The sequence below is a fragment of the Heterocephalus glaber genome, unplaced genomic scaffold (assembly GCF_053883595.1).
Source record: "Heterocephalus glaber isolate CG9 unplaced genomic scaffold, H.glaber_assembly_v1.0 deba00001666, whole genome shotgun sequence".
In the NCBI taxonomy this organism is placed as follows: Eukaryota; Metazoa; Chordata; class Mammalia; order Rodentia; family Bathyergidae; genus Heterocephalus; species Heterocephalus glaber.
Genome location: NW_028258406.1, coordinates 3,528,799 through 3,550,158, shown reverse-complemented (window position 1 = coordinate 3,550,158; position 21,360 = coordinate 3,528,799). Strand labels below are relative to the sequence as shown.

General features: G+C 32.8%; 1 protein-coding gene across 7 annotated transcripts in view; it reads left to right on the top strand.

The window, feature by feature from the left end:
* Positions 1-19,894, top strand: part of Tdrd3 (tudor domain containing 3) — a 160,277-nt gene extending 140,383 nt beyond the window's left edge. For all 7 annotated transcript variants that reach the window (XR_015445917.1, XR_015445916.1, XM_004844279.4 and 4 more), the window contains 2 exons: positions 13,886-14,011; positions 19,712-19,894. Coding sequence is in view for 5 of the 7 variants with exons in the window: in XM_004844279.4 (XP_004844336.2) it covers positions 13,886-14,002 (117 nt within the window). In the remaining 2 variants the exon portion in view is untranslated. The remainder of the gene's footprint in view (positions 1-13,885; positions 14,012-19,711) is intronic.
* The last annotated feature ends 1,466 nt before the right edge of the window (positions 19,895-21,360 follow it).

Genomic DNA, 21,360 nt, shown 5'->3' with positions numbered 1-21,360 from the left:
ATGATTAGATTATTTTTTGAAGATTTTATTTTATTTTATTAGCCTTGAACCATTGACTTATATTCAATATGGTTTCTTGCTGAAGTAGCAATGTCATCTTTATAACTAAAAATTAGAGAGAAATAATTGAACTCTGGTAGTAATCAAATGTAAATTGAAACAATTAAGTACATTTAAAGTTATCAACTAATGGAAAAAAATTAAACAGTAACACTCATGCTGCCAAGGATGAAGTTATATGGGCATTCTTATACATTGCTAATAGCAGTGTAAATTGGTATGAGCCTTTTGATTTTTTTCCCAAGACTAAAAAATGTTCATAAATTTGGAACCAGTAATTCTACAATTGTTAATATCTCTTCGGGAAATAGTAAAGGACAAAGCTAATCACTGAGATACTATCATTGCAGCATTATAATATTGAACAACTAAAAGCTACCTAAATGTTTAATAATAGAATGGTCAAATATTATCTAATTTAAATAGAATATAGCTATGGTAGATCATTATGAAGACTATAATATATGGGAAATATAATAAATGAATAAAACACATTCATAGGCCTAAACTAAAATATGTATAGTGGTTGCTTTAAAATAGTAAAGTTATGTGCAGCCCCTATGTGGATAAATTCAGTTTTATAAACATTTTATGTTTTTATAATCACTTTTAAGTGGAAAAAAGCAAAAGCAAAATAAAAAATAATTATTCTGTGATCAGTTTCTAGTTTTTCAGAAAGAAAAGCATTTCATACACAAATGAGAAAACTTTTTTAAGCACAAGCTAATATCAAGTCAACCACTTTTCAGTAGAGATTCTCATCAGGAACTTGATATTTGAAAGTCTGTCTAGTAATAATGACTATATTGTGGCCCTAGGACATCAAGAATATTTAATATTGGAAAATGCCTCGTGAAGCAAGTTTTAAGTTCTTGCTAGTAATATAAATATAACTCTAGGAATATTCACAAAGTTTCAAGACTTCTTGAGCTCATATTTATGCCAGATATTAATACACTTAATATATAAAAAGTTAGATACCTGAGCAATCAGACATATTGGTGTGTGACTGTGTGTGTATGTATGTGTACACACTCATGCATGAGCATGTGAGAGTATCAGTGTTTAAAAATTTGTGATACTTGCTAAATTGTTCCATTGGAGGAATTACAGTAAAAAAATTAGCTTAGAAAATTACTTTTTAAAACTGTTTAATTTCATAAGGTTTAATTTATTGACCTGTCCATTAGGGATTTTCATGGCATATTAGTCACTTTTTTCTCACTGGGACAAAATACTCAATACCTGCAACTTAAAGGAAGAGATGTTTATTTTGACTCTCAGCTTTAGTGGGTTCGGTCCACAGCTGGTTGGCTCCAAGGCAGAAACAGCATGGCAAAAGGACATGGCAGAGGGAAGATGCTCAGCTGGGGCCGCCAGAAGGCAGAGAGAGAAGGAGGAACTGGGAACGAAAATACCCCCTTCCAGGTCACGCCCCCAAGCCCCACCTCGAAACCCATCAGAACTGGGGGACATTTTAGATCTAAACCATAATGAATGGAAAGAGATTTCCCTAACACAGAACAATTTTAAATGAGGACTTTTTAGAAGTCTCATTGTAATTTTGTATGGCAGCTGTGGAATTTATAAAATGGAATCTAAATAGGAAACTAGGTAATGCTGTTAACAACAGATATTCTTAGAAACATACAGTTAATTTGTAAACTACCATGGAAAAATCTTGTGTCATTGGAGGGTGTAGCTCATTATGAGCATGTGATCTCTTTTAGTTGTTACTATGCCAAATATTGGTAATTTCTAAGAAGAATCTAAAGTAATTTATAATCTCTAAGTTAGGCCAGAGAGAGTGTAGGAAAATAACTTGTCTCAAAAGTAATGCTGTTGAATGTTACAGTACTCATTAAACAGAAAAATACATTACTATGAGGTTTGCCAAAGTATGAAATTTATGAATATCTTTTATTTAAAATGTAGTATAATGACAAATTCTTAAGTAAATTTAGGAACTTGCTAATTAAATATGCAAGAAAGAATTATTTGTATTCATTTGAGGTTCTGAGGTTAAATGTCTGAGATTGCAGTAGTTTATATGAGGAATTTATTATGAAAATATTTGTATTGGTATATTTTATTGCTTTTATTATAGTTTCTTTCTCAGTAGTCATGTTCTTAGAGTATTTAATGCTCCATGCCTATGCATACCAAGGGAGGGAAAAGCTTTAACTTGGGTGAATTTTATAAAGATGATTACTATATTTGTTAAGGTGGTACGATTTGTCTCTACAATAAAGATTACCTTTAGGTTCTTTTTTCATTGAAGAAAAAGGAGCTACTTGACCCAGAATCTTAATCTTTCTTTGGTGTCACATAGGTTATTAATACCAATAAATTATAAAGTCATTTTGTAAAGTAGCAGCTAGTTTGACATTGTGTGTTAGGTTCTTCACCTCTGTAATTCATTAGGAGAAAATAATCAAATAGCTTGACTCAGACCAAGAAAAGAAAAACTTTGTGTTGTATCCGTCATTATAAAGGATTATAATTTACATTTGGGAACTAATAATAATACCTCACTTTGCTGAACACGTACATTTTTATACAGAAGATCAGCTCTAAGCTATTTAATATTAATTCAAGTATAGTAGCTGCTTATGGATAAGGTACAGAATAGACAGTATTGTCAATAATTTGTGTTTATATTAAGGACTATAGCATCTAAATAATACCATATCCACTAGTTCCTATTTTCATTATGCATTTAAGATGTGACATGAAAAACAATCAGTTTTTGTTTATATAAACCTTATGGAAGTTTAACATGATCAATCTAAATTTTCTTTTTTAGCTTCTGCATCCTCTGATATGGAAAGAGCATGAAGTTTAACCTCACATGTTTTCTCTTCTGAAAAGTGGCAATAAAAACATGTAGCATCACAGGATTGTTGTGAGGAACATAGAAACTGCTCAGTAAACATTTTGATATGTCACTGGATGATTGAAATGCCTGGCACATGGGTTCTTCATCAATGTTGGTTCCATTTCTTTAGCTTTCCATTTAGGCTTTGGAAGCAGCAGCCTTTCTTATTGTTCACCTCCTGAAAGTCATGTTTGTTTACCCTGAATTGTAATAGCAGCAACTGATTGAAATTAGGAGTGGGATGTCCTTTTAAATTGCTCCTTTTGGAAGGAAACCCAACTGGCTTCATTGTACCATCCGTTTTTTCAAGCTAATTTCCTTTTCCTTTTTTTTCTGTTAAAATGTTCTTTTCTATTAGAATGTTATTAATATAATGAACCTCTATATTAGGACCCTTTAAAATAGCTCTAATACAAGATCCACAAATTTTTTTTTTTTTAGGATCCACAAATTTTTTAAAGTACAATGACAGAACTATTCTCTGTTAAGCTAATACCATTGGCTAGAAAGTTATAAAGAGTTCCAGTTTTTTTTCTTAATGCAAAGCATTTCCACCATGCTTATGAAATCCTTTGGTTTGTAACAGCCTTCATAAATTGCTAACTTCTGTTTAAGCTCTGACATAAAGCTTTTCAGTTAGTCCTGCAGCCAGTGCACCTGCTGCTTGACATCAGCAGGATTCTGGTCAAAATCAATTTTGAATAAATCCGTGTTCAACCCTGGACAAGCTTTGCCTCCTTACTTCAGTGCAGCTTTTAAGACTGTCATCCACTTATTCAGAGAAAATGCAAGTTAAATTTGACTACTGTATCATATTTTACACTCTGAAGAAAGACGTTTATAAACTATTGGAATACCATGAATTGTCTCAGACCTTTTGATTTTTCATTGAGCCTTAGTAACCCTCAGTCTTACAAATTGCACCCAGTATTGATATCATCACTGATGGCTCACTGTCCTTCCCTTCTAGTCCAGAGGACCTACTTGCTGTCCTTTTTAGTACACAACTCACATTTTGGTGGAGAAGGAAGTATTATATTGCACAAAGGTTGAGGACCTTTATCTTATGGATAAATTTAGAATGAAATAAGTTGAATATTTTATCTAAAGACCTTTCAGTTAGATACATATTAAATATTTTAGAAGCCCAGGACAATCTTTGCTGCTGTAATACAGTCTTTGTACTTTTCTAACTTGTTCTTACTGTCATTGGTCCAGCTGTGGCTGAATGGCAAAAGGGGAATAACTTCATTATTGGACAAGAAGATAGCATATTTAATATGATTACAAATTTATTATGTTCTTTTATGTAAAATGATCAGCCAACTACTCTCCAAGAAGTACATAATTAGTTTTCCCAACCTCAGTTGAACATCTCACATATTTCCAGTTGTGGATTTATAGGTAACTAAAGCATAGTCTTCCTAGATTCCAAGGAACTCCAATCATTACAGTAATTTACAGCATTACAGATATTTAATTGTCTAAATTTTATCGGGCAATACATACTATATGATTGCTCTTCACCTCAGTTGATGGAAGTAAGTTTGGCTCCCTTATTCTTAGAGAAAATCTTTGATATCTTTTTACATTTTTATTAGTATATGTTTACACTACATGATGATTACATTTATCATGATACCTTTTTCTTCTCTTATTCATGTAACCATCAAAAATGATTGAGAAGGTTTCCTAAGCTTGGAAAGAAAATATTTTTTGTTTAAAAAAAGAAAGTTAACACCTCACATGAACACTTTCAAATTGAGGGAAAATGCATAAATTTAAGCATATATATTTAGGTAACAGCAGGATGATATATTACTTTTTTTGTTAACTTACTGAAAAAGTAGTAAAGATGGTTGAGAATGTGAAGACTGGAATTCCTTCTGTTCAGCGTGGTTACCATTGGAACACTTCTGTGGCAGGCACCAGGTATAACACTTGATGTATTTTAACCAAGTTAGTATCTACAGGATACCTATGAAATAAAAGTATTTCCATTATATATACAAGGAGAACTAAAAATATAATTTCAAAGCCCACTAACTTGCCTAAAATCTTTGAGCTAGTAAGTTGCAGAGCCATATTAATGTTTAGCACTTGGTGGTGCCATAGAACATGATCCTGTATTTTAGGTATAAATGGAAGTAATCATACCAACCTACTGAGAATTTTTTTGTAGCTTAATGAAATGATGTAAATAAAAATGTTCATCATAGGAATAAATTTGTACTTATGTGACAAATTGTTCCAATAAAGTGGCTTTCAATCATTTAGTCAACCTTAGTGTGCACAGATTTTAAGAACTGAAGATGTATGTAGGTCAAGGTATCAGCTGATAATTTCTAAAGGGGCTAGAAGGCATTTTATGTAGGGTAGAAAATAAACCTACCTGTTACTGTATATACCTATTCCTTTTAATCTACTGTCGCATTACTACATTAGTTTAAATACCAAGACTCTATTTGTAACTTTTAAATTTCACTAGGCTCTAGCTTTAACATTAAGCTACATTTTAACTACCCATCTAGATGTTACTTTTTACATAGAATATATGTAGTCCTCTTAACTTCCACACACTGTAAAAATAGAAGCTAACAAATTATCAAAACACCCTGTGAGAAATAGCTGATATAATATTACGTATTACATTATTTAGAGTATAATAATAATAATTGCGTGTCAAATATCTTTCATTTGTGCACACATTTCAACTGTATTTAAATTTGAAACTTTATATTTAGGTTGAGAAAATAGTTCTCTACAAACATATAATGAAAAAGACCAGGAGGAGGTTGTAGGAATTTCACCTGATGGCAAGCTCAGTATGAATGAAGTGATTGAACAACTGATAAAAACATTAAAGTAGTTGCTAATAGATTTATATATTGTCTAGGAGAGGACCTTCCTCATGAGAAATATGTAATAGTTTTGTGTTCCAGCCAAAGCCATACTTGGAATGCTATTTTGAGTACTAGATTATGTAGAATAGCAAATACTAAACTGCTGGAGACTCCTGCAGTAAGTCTCTAGTACCCAATTGCCCAATATACGATGCAGGCCTGAGAAAAAAATACACTAAGAGACAGAACTAAGAGAGAAAGCAGTGTGCCAGGATGACCAATGTCGGTGCAACTGACAAAGGCACTAGACAGTCCCAGGCACTGACTTTTATTGACAATCAGTTGGGGTAAAGGCAATGTGGTTTATATGGAAATTAATGTAAACAAGACTCAAAGGACAAGACAAAGCATTCTCAAATTAGGAACAGAATAGACAAAATATATTAGTGTAATTGGAACATTGTCCTTCTAGTCAGAAGCTTTTAGCTATGGGAATGGAATTTGGGTATGAGTTACCCTGACCTCAGCATGTAGGCTTCAGCCAGACTCACTTCTATAAACAAACGAATTGTGAGGTTAACTCTTCACAACCTGCTTTGGGCATAATCAATATTACAGTCCTCTGCACTAAACTATATAAAAAATGATCAAGATGATGGGATTCTGGAAATAATGGTATTTGAGAAATTGTTAACAAAATAGAGATATAATACTTCCTTTTAAATAATTTAAAATCTTTTATGTGGTGAGGAAATAAACAACTAGAAAATGTAGGTGGAAGTTCCAGAAATACTTTGTAGTGAGGGTTACTGAGCAGTGAGTTGGCTGTCCAAGGAACCATGAGCTCCCTTTACCAGAGTTACTTAAAGGAGGCAAAACCACCATTTGCATATCATACTGTGGAGGAATTTTGTTCTACAGAGAAAATCAGATTAGTGACTCCTAGGGATACCTCATATTTCTAAAACTGTAACTTTATTAACTGGCCTAATACTTGATAAGGTTTTTAGACATGTTTTCTTTGTTTCACTGATGAGAAATAATTATAGTTTCATATACACATATTGTTAGTATGGGTGGTTGGGCATGAATTGAGAGTTGAATATGCTGATGGTGTTTATTACATTGGGGCTCTCTCTCCTTTAATGTCTAAATTTTTCATTTCTTTTCTTACCAGCCTTACGTGTTCCTTAATTCTCAATAACAGATTGAAAGCACCAGCAAATTATTTTATTTCTGTATCATTTAGGTATGGTAATTTTTTTCTTTTAATGATATCAAGCATTTCTCATCAACTCTTCTCCTTACTTCAACCCTCAGCACTTTTTAAAGGCAAAGATATGGCCTGTGTTTTATCAATGTGACATGAAGTTTTTTTTCTAATTCAGTTTTTTATACAGTGTCTATATTATACATTACTATAGCATACCACATCTGTCTGTCTCAGTTGGTCATCACATAAAATGCATTTTTCTGGCCAGGGATTTAGCTCAGTGGTTCCGCCACCTGCCTTGCAAGTGCAAGGTCCCGAGTTCAATCCCTGGTACCAAAAAAAAATGCATTTTCTGTTTTAGAGTAAAAACAGTCTGATATTATGATGTAGTAGCTATTACTTTCAGAGGAAGAATTCATCAACCTGTCTTTAAATTATATTAGCCTATCAATTTAAGGTATAAAAATGATATAAATGATGATACAGTGAAATAGTTAACCACATAATTAGTGTTCATCAGTTTTAACCATAAATATCCTAATACATACTTGCTCAGCTAGCACATTTGATCATACAATTGCTTTTGGATATTGACCTGAAAATATAACAACAGACATAAGTAGACATATTTTTCCCCATTTTAAAAATATTTTTATGCTGTTTCTTTTTATGACATTTGCTATAATTTCTAAGAGTATGGGCTAAAGGCAGTGTTCAAGAAGGTTAAGCATGTTAATTTATTTTTAACTATATTGAAATATTCAGATCTATGCAAATAGATGTCTATGTTTTGATTATTTTCAGTCTTTCCCTCTTGCTAATTGCATCCTTTTGCTCTATTTGCCCTTTTTCCTTCATAATTAAAAAAAAAGAAAAGAAGAAGATTGCATCCTCAAAGAAACAATAACAGTGGAAACAATAGAATGAATAGTAATTTTTAGTTTTTGAACTTGTGAAGAAATAGAAGGCAGGTTGTAAGAGCATTTCTCCTTTCATTGGCTTTTTCATTTCCTCCAAAGACTTTTACGTTTTTTTTTTATCTACACAATGCAGTTTGAGCAGTACTCTTAACAAGGAACTAAGTTCTTGATTTTCAGCAAACATTTGAGTCTAGATAGCTTAATTGAAGGAAGCAAGTATTTTATTCACAGTTATTCAATTTAGACTAATATCATAGACTACTTATTTTCTAAACTCTTTATTATCTCTTGAAATTCTAGTAAGCCAGTTTCTCATATAAGAAAAAAAAAAGACATAGAAAGGTTGAATAATGTGCCTAGGATGTGGTAGACTCTAAATCCTGACTCAGACCTGGTTTAAAACATAGCTCTTACATGTCAATGCTCTGATGGAATATCTGTCAAGGAAATCTCTGAGCAGATTGACATCCTTTGAAGCAGGAATGCCTTTCCTACTCTGACTTCTGGAAAAATTGTAATCGATTTAACCTTTAGCTAAAACCGGCAGTGCATTTTAGAGAGGTGCACATTTTCATAAGTGACATGTTCATTCCTCAGACTTCACTATACTATCTTGACAAAGATGATCATTAAATGATGGTTATACTCCCTTCAGCCTGACAGCATCCATTTATTCAGAATTGACCATAGAACCTTAAGGACATAGTGCTAAGTAAAATAAGATGAATACTTTTATGTGAAATATGAAATAGTCAATTCATAAAAGTACTAGAGAGTAGGATGATGGTTGCTAGGGGCAAGGGATGGGGAAAATGGAAAGATAGTTTTCAAAGGGTATAAAGTTTCAGTTATATAAGATAAATGAATTCTGGATTTTTAATTATAGCTTGTACGTATTGTATATCTGAAATTTGCTAAGATCTTTAGTATTTTGACAAAAAGACAAAAGAAAGAAAATGGTAACTGTTTGTTGATGGATATGTTTAATAACTTGATTATGATTAAACAAAATATACACATATCAAAACATCAAATTGTATACCTTCAATATGTACAACTCCTATTGGTCAATTCTACTTCAGTAAAGCCAAAAAAATTTAAAGTATAAAAAATAAAATTGACTGTGGAAAAGTTAAGCTATTACGGAAAAAATAACTATCTGAAACAAGAAATTTAAATGTATGTGGCATATGATTGAAAAACTTTTAGATTGTAGGGGTAAAGAATGGTCGCTTATAGAATTTTCAGTGAATTATTCTGAGCCTTACTTTCTACATCTGTAAAATGGTTAGATTAGGGTTAGGGTTATAACTCAGTGATAGAGCACTTGCCTAACATGGGCAAGACCTTTGCATTTGATCCCCAGGACTGCAAACAATAATACTAAATAATTCAAGGCATTACTGCAAAGATTGAATGAGAGAACATGTAAAGCCAGGCATATAATAGAATAAACATTCATTCCTTTATTTTCTGTTTCAAGAATTAAAGGATCTTACTGATGTTAGAGTAAGAACAATGATATTACTTACTTTTACTGTCATTTTAAAATTCAGTTTTTCCTTCTATGTTAAAGTTTAGTTGTCTTATTTAGATTGTGTTTTGGCTGACAGAGCATAGAATTAAACCCCTGAGCTAGAATTCAGATCATTTCCTAATACCCTTTAAAATCAACATTTTAATTTTAATGTGATTTAGAAAATAATAGTCTTCAAAAGATCAGAACTTTGGTAAAATATCCCATCATTCTCTTGAAATTCTTTAATATGCAGTATGAAAACATTACATTATATCAGCTATGCATTTTGGAACAGTTCTTCGGTAATTTTTGAATCTGATTTTTCTTTGTCTTCCCTAGTGATTTTTAAAATTTTCTGCTATAAAGTAGTCTAAATAAAATGTTGCAGTCATGGTGAATAAAAAGAGATTATCTTAGATGTGCTCTAGGAGGAAGGGAGACTAATTCTCCATTGTATTTTCTTCTAAAATGGAATTTATTTTACTCAATTTCAAAAACTGTCTTAGCATAAAATTTGCTGTTTGGCTATATATTTCTTATACACTTAAGCTTGAAATTTTTTTTCCCATTTAGGTTTATAAGGTGAGTTATCAAATGAAACATTAATTTATAGATGTCAAGAGTAGGATGTAGATTGCTCTGTAATGGAAGGCAAAGAAGAAAGGCCTCTTAACTCAGAATTGGAAGGCTTACATTCCAGCTCCTGTTTTTTTACTAGCTCACCTTCTTAACAAGTGCCTTACCCAGTTGTCTCCCAGTATATAGCAGAGGTTGAATTAGGCTTTTAGTTTTTGTATGTTGGATGTTTCAAAGCTTGGTGGCACTGAGGAAGAGAAAGCCAAAGGATACTGCTCACGCACATATGAAAACACCCACTTTAACCTGTGTCCCATCTATCTTATATTGATATTATTATATAATAAACTTCAAAAATTTATTTCAGTGAAGCATGCCACATTTACTTCCAGAATAGTAAAATAATAAAATATAAATCTGCTCCATTAGATTACCTTCCATTTCTAGTTCTGAAATTGATGATGTCTATATTCCTTATCCTTCAGTGATAGTTTGCTTAGGTTTTATATTAAAATTTGTTCTGTTTCCATAAACATAAGTTAACCAGGCAGCCAAACTGTGGCTTGGAAGCACATAGAATAACTGGTTCATATATGAGTCACTGGAGGAGATATGTACTCATTAACATTTTATTGTTCAGAATATTCTAAATTTCAAGGATGATTATTGAGAGTACACTGAATTTCATATGCTGGTTTATGTTTTGTGACTGCTTTACAACTTGTTAAAAAGAACAAACTAGAAAAAATATGTGATCACAAAAATAGCTATTAAAGGACAGGTATTACTTTAAAAAAAATTTTCAATGAAGGGAATTAGCATCTCCCCTTCCCACTCGTGCGTACCATTGTCTCCTCATAGTCATGATTGTGGGATAATGCTGAAGGAATGGTAATTTAAAATAAGTAGATTCATTAGTTTAAGTAAATAAAAACATACAACTAAAGTAGAGGAAATCATTGTAAGTATTGTCAACATATAGACAACCCTTACCTTCAGAAAAAGGCATTTAAACCCTGGGGCCAAAGCACAGAAAGAAATATTCTGTGAACAGAGGCCTCATCTGTTTAGTTTTTATAAACAGGTTTTATCTGATGATATGGCTAAAGTGAGCAAAAATCTGAGTTCAGATGAAAGTCCCAAAAGGTTAGATGAAGATGGCATTATACAGTTCCCTTTTATGGAAGTTATTATAAGCTGTATGAAGAACCTTGCCCAGAAGTCAGAAATAAAATGGCCTGAGTCTCAGTTCTTCCTCTCCTGAGCTCTGTGTCTTGGAAAATCACCTCATCTCTTCAGATTTATAGATTGGTCCATCAAATCTATAGAATGAATTAGATGGCCTTTCAGGATTGTGTGAGCTCCAGTGTAGTGTCAGATTTTTGAAAACATGCACATGAGCTAGAAAACTTTTTTTTTGTTGAGTTTTCAGTCTGTTACAGAATACTGAAACCTAAAGGAAGAAATTGTGGGTAACCAGATTTGACCCCAGCTCTGCAGAAGGGACTTAAAAATTTAAAGTAAAAATTTTGGCTTTGACAATAATTGAAAAACAAACTGTCAATCGTTTTTATTTATTTTGTTGCTCCCACTTTGTATAAAAAAATGGGGCAGACGTCAAGTTATGGAAAGAAATCTCTTGGTTGGTCATTTCTATAAAACTAATTGGCTCTGGTTAGTACAGTCTGGATCTTTTAACAAAGAAGAGACAGCTTTTCAAATAACAGTGTTATTTTTATTGTATAAATCCAGCTCGCTCAGCAAATTCAGTATCCTATCTCTAACTGTATTTTAGCTATAAAGTACAGATTTTTAGATGTTTTTCAGCCAGTTTTGGGTGTGAGAAAAAATTTCTAATTCATGAAATAATTACATCCCCACCTACAGTGCCAAACACTGTATATTTTCATCCTTTTCAGTTAATATACAAAGCTTTAAATGGTATTTGACACAAAATTAAATACCTCATTTTCAAATTTAGCTACAGTGTTTGACAATCATCATTTAGAATTGTGACCATAATAAACTTTCACCTTTTATGAATGCTTTTTATTTTTCTTCATACATTGCTTTGCTAAGTTACAAATATAATACTTGATGCTTCTCACCATTTTAAGATTGATTGTTAATGAAAGGGGTCTTGAGAAAGAGCCTATCTGGAAGTTTGCTTCTAAAAGATGGCTATTGAATTTATCAGATATATTGTCAGATTTCTCCAGTCTCTTATTTCAGGAATGATAGTCCTAGAAAGATGATCATTATTTTTTGAAAGTTAGCCTATTGCTTTTACATTTAGACTGAGACTTAAAGATTTAAACAGCTGTGTTTCAAAACCCCAATTTGTCTTAGAAGTATTAGGGCAGTCTCAAAGCTTTCCTGGACTCCAGAATCTTTTTTTTTTAATATTATTTTATTGGTACATTTTAGGTATACAATATAATGACATTCATCATTGGAAATTTGCACCTTTACATAATCTCTCTTGGTTCTTATTTTTCCCCCTTCCCCTGCCCTCCCTTCAACCCCTCCCTATTTACAAAGATTTTGTTTCCATTTTTTCATTTTCTCATATTAATTCCATTCCCTTCTTTCCTTTCCAGAATCCTTTATATAAAGTAGAAATACTTCTTTCTTAATAGTGTAGAGGAGTGGAAATACTTATTTCTTAACAATAGTGTAGAGGATCTCTAATAAAGAGAGTTATGTTTTTCCCAAATATCATTAAATATCATTGCTAAATAATGATTTGTTCAAATCATCTTAGCATCTTTCTGTTTTCATTAGATAAAATTACAGTAGTTGGATCTGTAAAAATAAACTTAGTTTCTCATATAATTTCCTGTATTAATAGGGTCAGAGGAAAATAATTTTTAGGAAAGAGGGCTCAAAAATAAAGGGAGAGGGAGAAAGAGAACAAATTTCCAAAATCATGCAAGTTATTGTGCTCTAATTTAGTTGAATGTTAAGCTCTCTGCTTAGAGAAATAGATGTTCTCTTTCATAAGTGAAACTCAGCCAACTTTTCCCATCTCTCATAGAGCACATATTTCATAGCTGAATTATTTCAAAAAGCACTAAAATAGTAGTGGCAGCACTCAGTAAGAAACCAGTTTGTCTTTTGGCTGCATTTTGTTGCTTTTAAGTCCTTTTCAAATATAATTAACTATACTCTCTGCTCTTTAATCTGCTTATCCTAATTTCCCCATGCTATTCCTTAAGCTGGTAGATCTATACCCTCAATATGAAAGAAAATGAGACTCAAATAGTTTTAGTTTTACTGTAATAATCTGTCATGCATGAAGCTTTCTGTATATGTGAATCTCTCCCCATTCCAATGCATTATTTTTCTCTGTCTCTAGATATAAGATATATCTAGATATATTCTAGATATAAGATTCCTCAACTGATTCCACCAGTTGAGGACAGACATTTGGTGAACATTCTGTGGCTGGCTCTTCAATCCGTTTTTCCATGTCTTATCAAGAGTCCTTTCCATGATAAATATATTAAAAATATTTAGATGCCCAAATATGCAAGAAAATAGTTGTAATAGTATTTTGTTTATTTTGTTTTTACCATATTATATCAAGTCATTTGATGAGACAGTCATGCTATTATTTGGAATTTGTTTCCTTTCTAGAATTAAATGTGATTCTAATGTTACCATTATGAATTATATTCCATTACCAAGGACCAAAAGTATTTTGACACTATCCCTGCCTTTTTTTCCTTTCCCTTGCCAGCCTGAGTTTTCAAAAGTTGACACATGTGAATGCCAGGGCAGCTTAAGAGGGCATGTTAAAATAGGAGCCATAAAGTATATTTAGGAAACTTGGAGCAATTTTGAACATGTTGAATCATTGCTTTTTGCAAACAGGAAGAAGAAGGCACCTATGACCAAACTCTTGAGTTCCGTAGAGGAGGTGATGGCCAGCCAAGACGATCTACTCGGCCAACCCAGCAGTTTTACCAACCTCCCCGGGCTCGAAACTAATATGAAAAGGTAAAGTTGATGTAAAGTGGTTTCTGTGTAAAGAAATATGTATGCCATGTTGAATATGTAAAATCCACTGACTGATATTTCATAATAATACATATAAAATAACTTTAAATTATATAGTATATGAGATTATACCATAGTTGCATACTACTTTTTCACCAAACTTTTATTTCCCACAAATGTTATTTCTAATCTCCTTTTTTCTCTATTCCTATTCTCTTTTTCTCTTGGAAGTAATGACAATCTATGAAATTTAACAACCATAATTTTAAAAACACAAAGGACATGAAAGAAGGCAAATGAAGATGATCACTGACCAACATAATTGAGTTTATTTTTATTTTTTATTGATTAATTTATTTCAAACTTTTTAAAAAGAGGAAATGTTTCGTAGTATGTCTTAAGGAACTGGATAAAGAAAACATGATTACTTATTGAAATGTAATTTTGAGGCTGTTGAAATGTTGTTGGTCCATAAGGTTTCATGCTAGAGTTTCAAAAAGAATGTCCCTCTCTGAAAATCATCTTCAATAGAAGGGAGAGAAAAGAGAGCCAAAAAGATCAGGAAATTATGGTACCAATCTAAATCATCTCAATATCATCTCAATCATCCCCATAAACAAACACCTTACTTCTTAATATATTTTTTGAAGAAAAGATTTTTGCTATCTTTGGTAAATTCCTATTTTTTCATTGTGCTAGTACTTTTGAACATTTCAAAAAAATAATCAGTTTTCCCATTACAGGTTTCTGCATATATCACTAAAGACTATTTTGAACTTTCTGTGTGTGTGTGTGTGTGTGTGTGTTTCAGTCTCAGTAGTACAAGACCACTCAGAATTTCAAAAAATTGTTTTTAGTTACTTTCAGCTATTTCGTTTTACTAAGGCTGTTATCCATGTTGTATTTTCTCCTGCAAAGTGACTCAGTTTTTCAAGCCAACAGTGGTCATTGAGCCCTTAATATGCAGTTAGTCTGAGTAGAGTTGTGGTATAAGGGAAAAATACACACCAAATTTTAAAGTTTTAGTAAAAGATTTATCTCATTAATAATTTAATATTGATTTCATGGTGAAATGATATTTTAAGTGTATTGGTTTAATAAGATACTATTAAAATCAACCTATTTATTTTTACTTATTTTAATGTGGCTACTAGAGAATTAAAAATTACATATATGTTTCATATGATATTTTTGTTAAACAACACTGAACTCGAATTTTTTATCTCCTGCATCTTCCCCAAATCTCCTTCTAGGATTAGAAATTTGTTCTGCTATCCTAAGTAAAGATTTTTTTCTTTTTCTAGCACTTGGCTTCTTAGGTGGTAGTCCCAGTAGCACAGAAGCCTAATTCTAATCAGACATCTGAATCCTCCCAAGGAAGCCAGTGTAGCATCATTTTTATCATTGGCTTTTCTTTGTGCTTAGTACAAACAACTAAACAGTCATATATCACACAAGTGACTTTGAGCATTTTCCTGTAGCATGCAAGAACTGGTTAAGTTAGTGCCCACGACTATTTTTAAATCAAAGTATATATAAGCCCCTCAGGAACTTTGCATTATACAAAATTGAATATATACTTCTAAATAAGCTTAGTATGCTTAAAATTGAAAGCCTTTCAAAAGTGAGTGAAAACAGAGCTCCTTTTTAGCTTTCTAAGGTCTTTTAAATCTGAAAGTTTTTAAATGAGCCCACAGTTGTCACCTTCCTGATCACTCAAGGGCTGTGGTTGTTGTGTAGTAAACAACAGGCCTCTCTCTTTGTTTCTCGCCACTGCCTTTAGGGCTGTTGGAGGACAGTGAAGTAGAGAAGGCAGGAAAATTTCTGAAAGAGTATAGACTGATGACTGGAACTCTCAGTCTTGCTGGAGTTTCTTTCATATACTGTATTTTATATACTAGAGTTCCACAGAAAATTTTTTCCTGTGACAAAGGCTGTCCTGCTTAAAAATAAGTTGTAAACCATAGCCCTGAGGTAACCGTAGCTTATTGATTTCAAATATTACAATGCACACAGTTCACATCAACTTAATTATGTCAATCTGTGTTCCCTGAGTTAAAACTTCGATCTTGGAGGCTGGAGATATAGCTTAGTGGTAGAGCTCATGCTTAGCCCATGCAAGGCCCTGGGTTCTGTCTCCAGGACCAAAATCCCAACGACTACAAAAACAAACATAAACAAAACTTTCATCTTGACCTATTGCTTATTTTGGATTGTGTTGTTCACATGAAAACAGATGATGAGGCAAGTTTGGATTTCTATCATTAATTTAAAAATTAATTTGGGGAGGATTCTCATGATGGTGTCATTAAAATAACTCACTACAAAATTCACCCTAAAAATAAGACATGATCTTGGCTGAAAAAAATTATTTATTTGTGTATTTTAAATCAAAAATATATTACAAAGTAGACTGAAATAACTATGAAAAACTATCTTTGAAGACTTCAACAATAAGAAAATACAATTTTTGCTCTTGTTAAAAAACTGAATATATTATTTTCCAAGAAAAGGTATTTTCTTTTTATTTCCTTTTTCATGGTTTTCCTTAAGTTAAATAAAAAGAACTTACATACACATGATAGCCATTTGACTTTCAGTAAATATAAACATGAATTGTAATATATGCTGAAATTTTCCTAAGCTTCTGTTATCTAAAAATATTCTGGCCAATGAGAAACACTTCAACGTACTTTATAATTTTATAGTCATACTCTTTCTTTTCATGTTTTAGGTAGCTAAGTGATAAATGACACATAGTAGTTGTTCATTAAGTGTTGAGCAAACAAGGATGTTCCAATAAAATTTTAGGTAGATAATTTGCACATTCTTTGTCCTAAAAAAGTTTTTTTTTCAAGGTTTCTCCACTTCCTGGCTGCCCTCTCTACTTCCCTAATGTGGAGAGAGAACTGGATTTCACTTGAGTCTAGTCCTAAGGCCAACGTCAGTGGCTAACAATGCAGGAGATGCTAGGGAGTCAAGGCTGGGTGAGAGAAGGATTGGCAAAGTAGCACAATACGCCCAAGTCTGAGAAAAATGGGATGACAAGTCGAATCTGAGAGAGAGAGCTCAAAACCCGTACTTTCTGTGAAAAGTTTTACGGACAACTTGGAAATATGAACAGATACTGAATAGAGAAATTATACACAGCTCTCTAGTCAGTAAAACTTACTGTATTTGGAAAGGCGTCTGACATGAGTAGTCCTAGGAACTAGATGCCAACTAGTAGGGCTAGCCCTTAGAAGTGAATTTTAAACCCCATGTTCATGGCAAAGCCTTCTAAAGACATGTGAAGGTAGAGAAAGCTTAAAGATAGGGAAGAAACAGAGTCCAAAGCAATGGTTCTCAGTGGTTGCAGTAGTGTCTGTGAACCAAGACTGGGTGCTAAAAATATTTATTGATGCTGACAGAACAGTATGGCTCCTAATACAAATTGGAGTTTGAATTCATTATGTTTGGTAGAATGATGATCTGAATATTAGAGTGATATGATCAAAATTGAGCTTAAGAAATATTGCTGTTGGTTGTTAGATGTGTTACAGAATCACGAGGAAAAGAATCTAAGAAGCTTTTGCACTGATCTACTCAGTGGTCAGTTTCTTGTTGGGCTTTAAAAAAGAGATGGCATTAGCATTTTATAGAATATAAACTCAATTCAAGAGCCAAGGAAGAGATAGTGTTTTCAGCAAATGGCACTAGAACACCTGGTATCTGTATATAAAAAATTAACCTCAACCCTTTATTTCCATACATGAAAATAACTTGAAGGGATCTATGAACCTAAATATGAAAGCCTAAAAGTATAAAGAATTTCTTTAAGAAGAAATTATAAGGGAAAATGATTATGAATTCAGGGTAGGCAAGAACTACCTAGTATACAAAAGACATGATGTATAAAAGAAAAAAATTGATAAATGAGGGGAGAAGTGTTCCTTTTTTTTTCTGCTTTAATTGTTTGATATAATTTATCAGTTAAAATGTACACAAGCCTGCTGTTGTCATATAGGTAGGTTTTTCAAGCTAGGAATATACTTTCTTTAATAGGTGCTATTCAAATTTTATATTTCCTCCAGAGTTAGTTTCATTAATTTGTCTTCCAAGGTACTTCCTAGAAGTTGTCAAATTTATTTCAAAACAGATTTTTGAAATATGCTTTCTATATCCTTTTAAATTCTTTAAAATCTGTGGTAATGTCTCCTAGATCTTGATATTGTAATTTAAAAAATGTATAACTGATATTGTGTAATAGGAAGAAAAGGTCTAAAGCTGCAGGGGAAGTGAGAGGGGTAGGGGAAAGGAAAGAAGGGAAAAGAAAAAATATGAGAAAAGGAAAAAAATGGAAACAAGGTCTTTGCAAATAGGGAAGGGTGGAGGGGGTGAAGGGAGGGCAGGGGAAGGGGAAAAAAATAAGAACCAAGATACTCACAATGGTAACAAGATCCCGATAATGAATGTAACTGTATTTTATACCGAAAATGTACCAATAAACTTAATGGAAAAAAAAAAGAGATGGCAGCCATGTAGGAGTTTGTAAGGTAAATCGGCAAAACGCTGTTTAGTGCTAGAGGTTAAGTCTCAGTATATAAAGAAGTTTTATAACTTAAGTAATTTTGTATTTCATTTCTAGTTTTTCTAATGGGAGAATGATCATAGTTACGTATTAGCCAGAAACTTTGAAAACAATGGCTAAGCATAGATAAAAGTATTATGACTTTATTTCAAAGGTTCAGTTTTTAACACCATTTTTTAGCTAGTAAAAGATGTGTTTTTAAATGTTGATTTTGTTGTTGTTTTGTTTTGTTTTTCTTCACAATCTGGTCCAGCATTCCTTTCCAGGATTTTTCAAATCAGTGTTCTAGAAACGATCACAATAAGGATAGCTGTTAGGGAACCCTATGATGCCAGCAGGACTTGCCTCATGTGAAGATAATAGTACCCAGAGCTGTCTTTTTTTAATCGAGAGACTTGTTTACTTCAGAAAACTTAGGAGCTGTTTGTTTGCAGCCAGGAGGACTGTCAGCCCTGCCCAAGCAGACTTTCTTGCTTGAAGCTGAGCAAACAGGACTGGAGTAAGTCTCTCACTATTCATCTCAGCTCGTCTAGTCACCCCAGTTTTTGTGGTTTCAAATACTTCTGTTGGATACCTTTTGTTAGTGGTACTTAATGAAGATGGTATCTGGCAGAGGAAGGTAGCAGACCAACACAAATTACCTGTGGGGACTATCCCAGTTCAGAAATGTTAAAAGAGAAAGTGGTGGTAGATAGGATAGGGCACACATTCATTGGCAGACTACATCTTTTTTTGCGCCCACTGTTATTGAAAACTATTCAGTTCATCCAAATTCATAAATTTAACATGCTAGCAATAAAGAATCTAATAATACCAGAGATGTACTTCAACAGTTTCTAAAAGAAAAGTGTATTTTTAAAAGTTTCACTTTTTCTTTATACATTGTTTTATAGAGATTAAGTTTACAGATAGATAGCAGTGTCAGTTTATTCCACTGGAGATCTTCTGGGAGACCAAAGATGTGTTTCAAAGGCAAAATTCTTGCTTAGCATGCGCAAGGCCCTGGGTGACATCTGTTCATATTTATGTAAACACTTAACATTTACAAATAAGTTTCAGCAGAAGTATGTTTTGACAAAGTATGGAATTTTAGGAGTCCAATTTCATTTTTTTTTCTCTCTTTTAAATAGGGTCTTTGTGAAGAAAGGAGCTGTCAAAACCTCATGGTCAAAACTTCTTGATAGACCTTCAACTTTCCCTTCAGAGTAAAATGCAGCCATGGTGGATATTGTTATTTGAAGAAACAAAAAGCAAATTTTTAGGGAGGAAAAGGATTTTTTCTTCTGCCATCAATAAAACTATTGTGCTATATATATTAATTTACTGTATGTTTTATTTGCCTAATGTTATCTTTATTATTCATCTTGTATTACCACCATACCAATTGCCATCAACAGAATAGCAGTTACAGCCTACAAGAAAACCTTTCCCAACAATTACAGAATAAACTGACTTACACGGTTTGCCGCATTTCTTCCAAAAAGAACCTAAAGTCAAATAGCAATTTTTAGGATATTAATAGCTGCTAAATATGACAGAAAGAAGTATTGAAAATTGAATATGTTATTTATGGCACTCTTAATAGTTTTTTTCGGGTGAAATTCAACTTCAGAATAGATATTCTCTTCCTTTTAAATGTACATTAGCTCTTTTGGATGGATTTGGTTACAAGTAACAGAAAACTCACCTTCACCTCTTAAACATTAAAGGGAATTTACTGGCTCATTTCATTGCCAGAAATTCAGTACCTTTTAGGATCGGCAGTGACTCATCTTTATCATGAAAGACTGATTCTTTACATCTCTCACTGTTGCTCTCTGGCATCAGCTTCATTCTGTGTCAGGCTGTCCCCTGTTGCCATCAGGTGGCCTGCTACTCTCAGAGCTAGTCATTCTAAGGATAGAGTGAGGCCCATTTAAAGAAAAGCTTTTTCAGGTCACATGTACTTATATTGGGCTTCTGTGCCTTCTTACGAACTAGTAACACCAGCAGGATCTACAGATTATTTCAGTTGTGATCCAAGTACTCCAGTCTTAGAAGTGAGATGATCAGTGGAGCCACAGGGTATTCATCTTGCTAAGAGGAGAGAGAAGTGTTCCTGAAGCAATGAGAATGTCCACTGTAGTGGACCAGTTGTCTGAGCTACAAACTCTTCATTTAATAGACAAAGATAGTCTTCCTATTGTCTCAGTTTTATGAAGGCAGAAATGAACAATTAGAATGAGAAGAAAGGAGGCACAGAGAAGAAGAGAAAAATCTCTGGCTAAAATAATTTTCAGATGTAGTGCTTTGCTTTAAAGGAGAAAGCCTTAGGCATTCTCTCAAGGCCTTCTAATTCTTAAGGGTTTGTTTTTTTCTTTTTTAGCCCACAGTTGCTAGTAGATGAGGGTAGCGATATTTTTGTTTTTATTTTTACTATGTATCATAATCAAATAGGAATGGTGTAGGTCTAGGTGTTAGTTTTTTTTTAAAGATTTACCAGTGATTCTAATATATATCCTAGGTTGCCTATGGTAGTTTTGATAAGTTTGACAGCAAAGTCAGTAAGAAAAGAGGTAGAAGAACTTAAATTGAGTTTAGAGGGTAGTTTAAAGTACAGGTCCTCTACGCTTGTCAAATGGGGACAATAATATGTAATACAATGGTAAGCCTACAGTAGATTGTCAGTAGATGACACTAGTGTTGACTTGTATTTATTATTATTCAGCAGCCCCTGAGAATAATTTGACATGGTTACATGTGCTATATGACTTGAATCAAAGATAACAAGAACAACAAG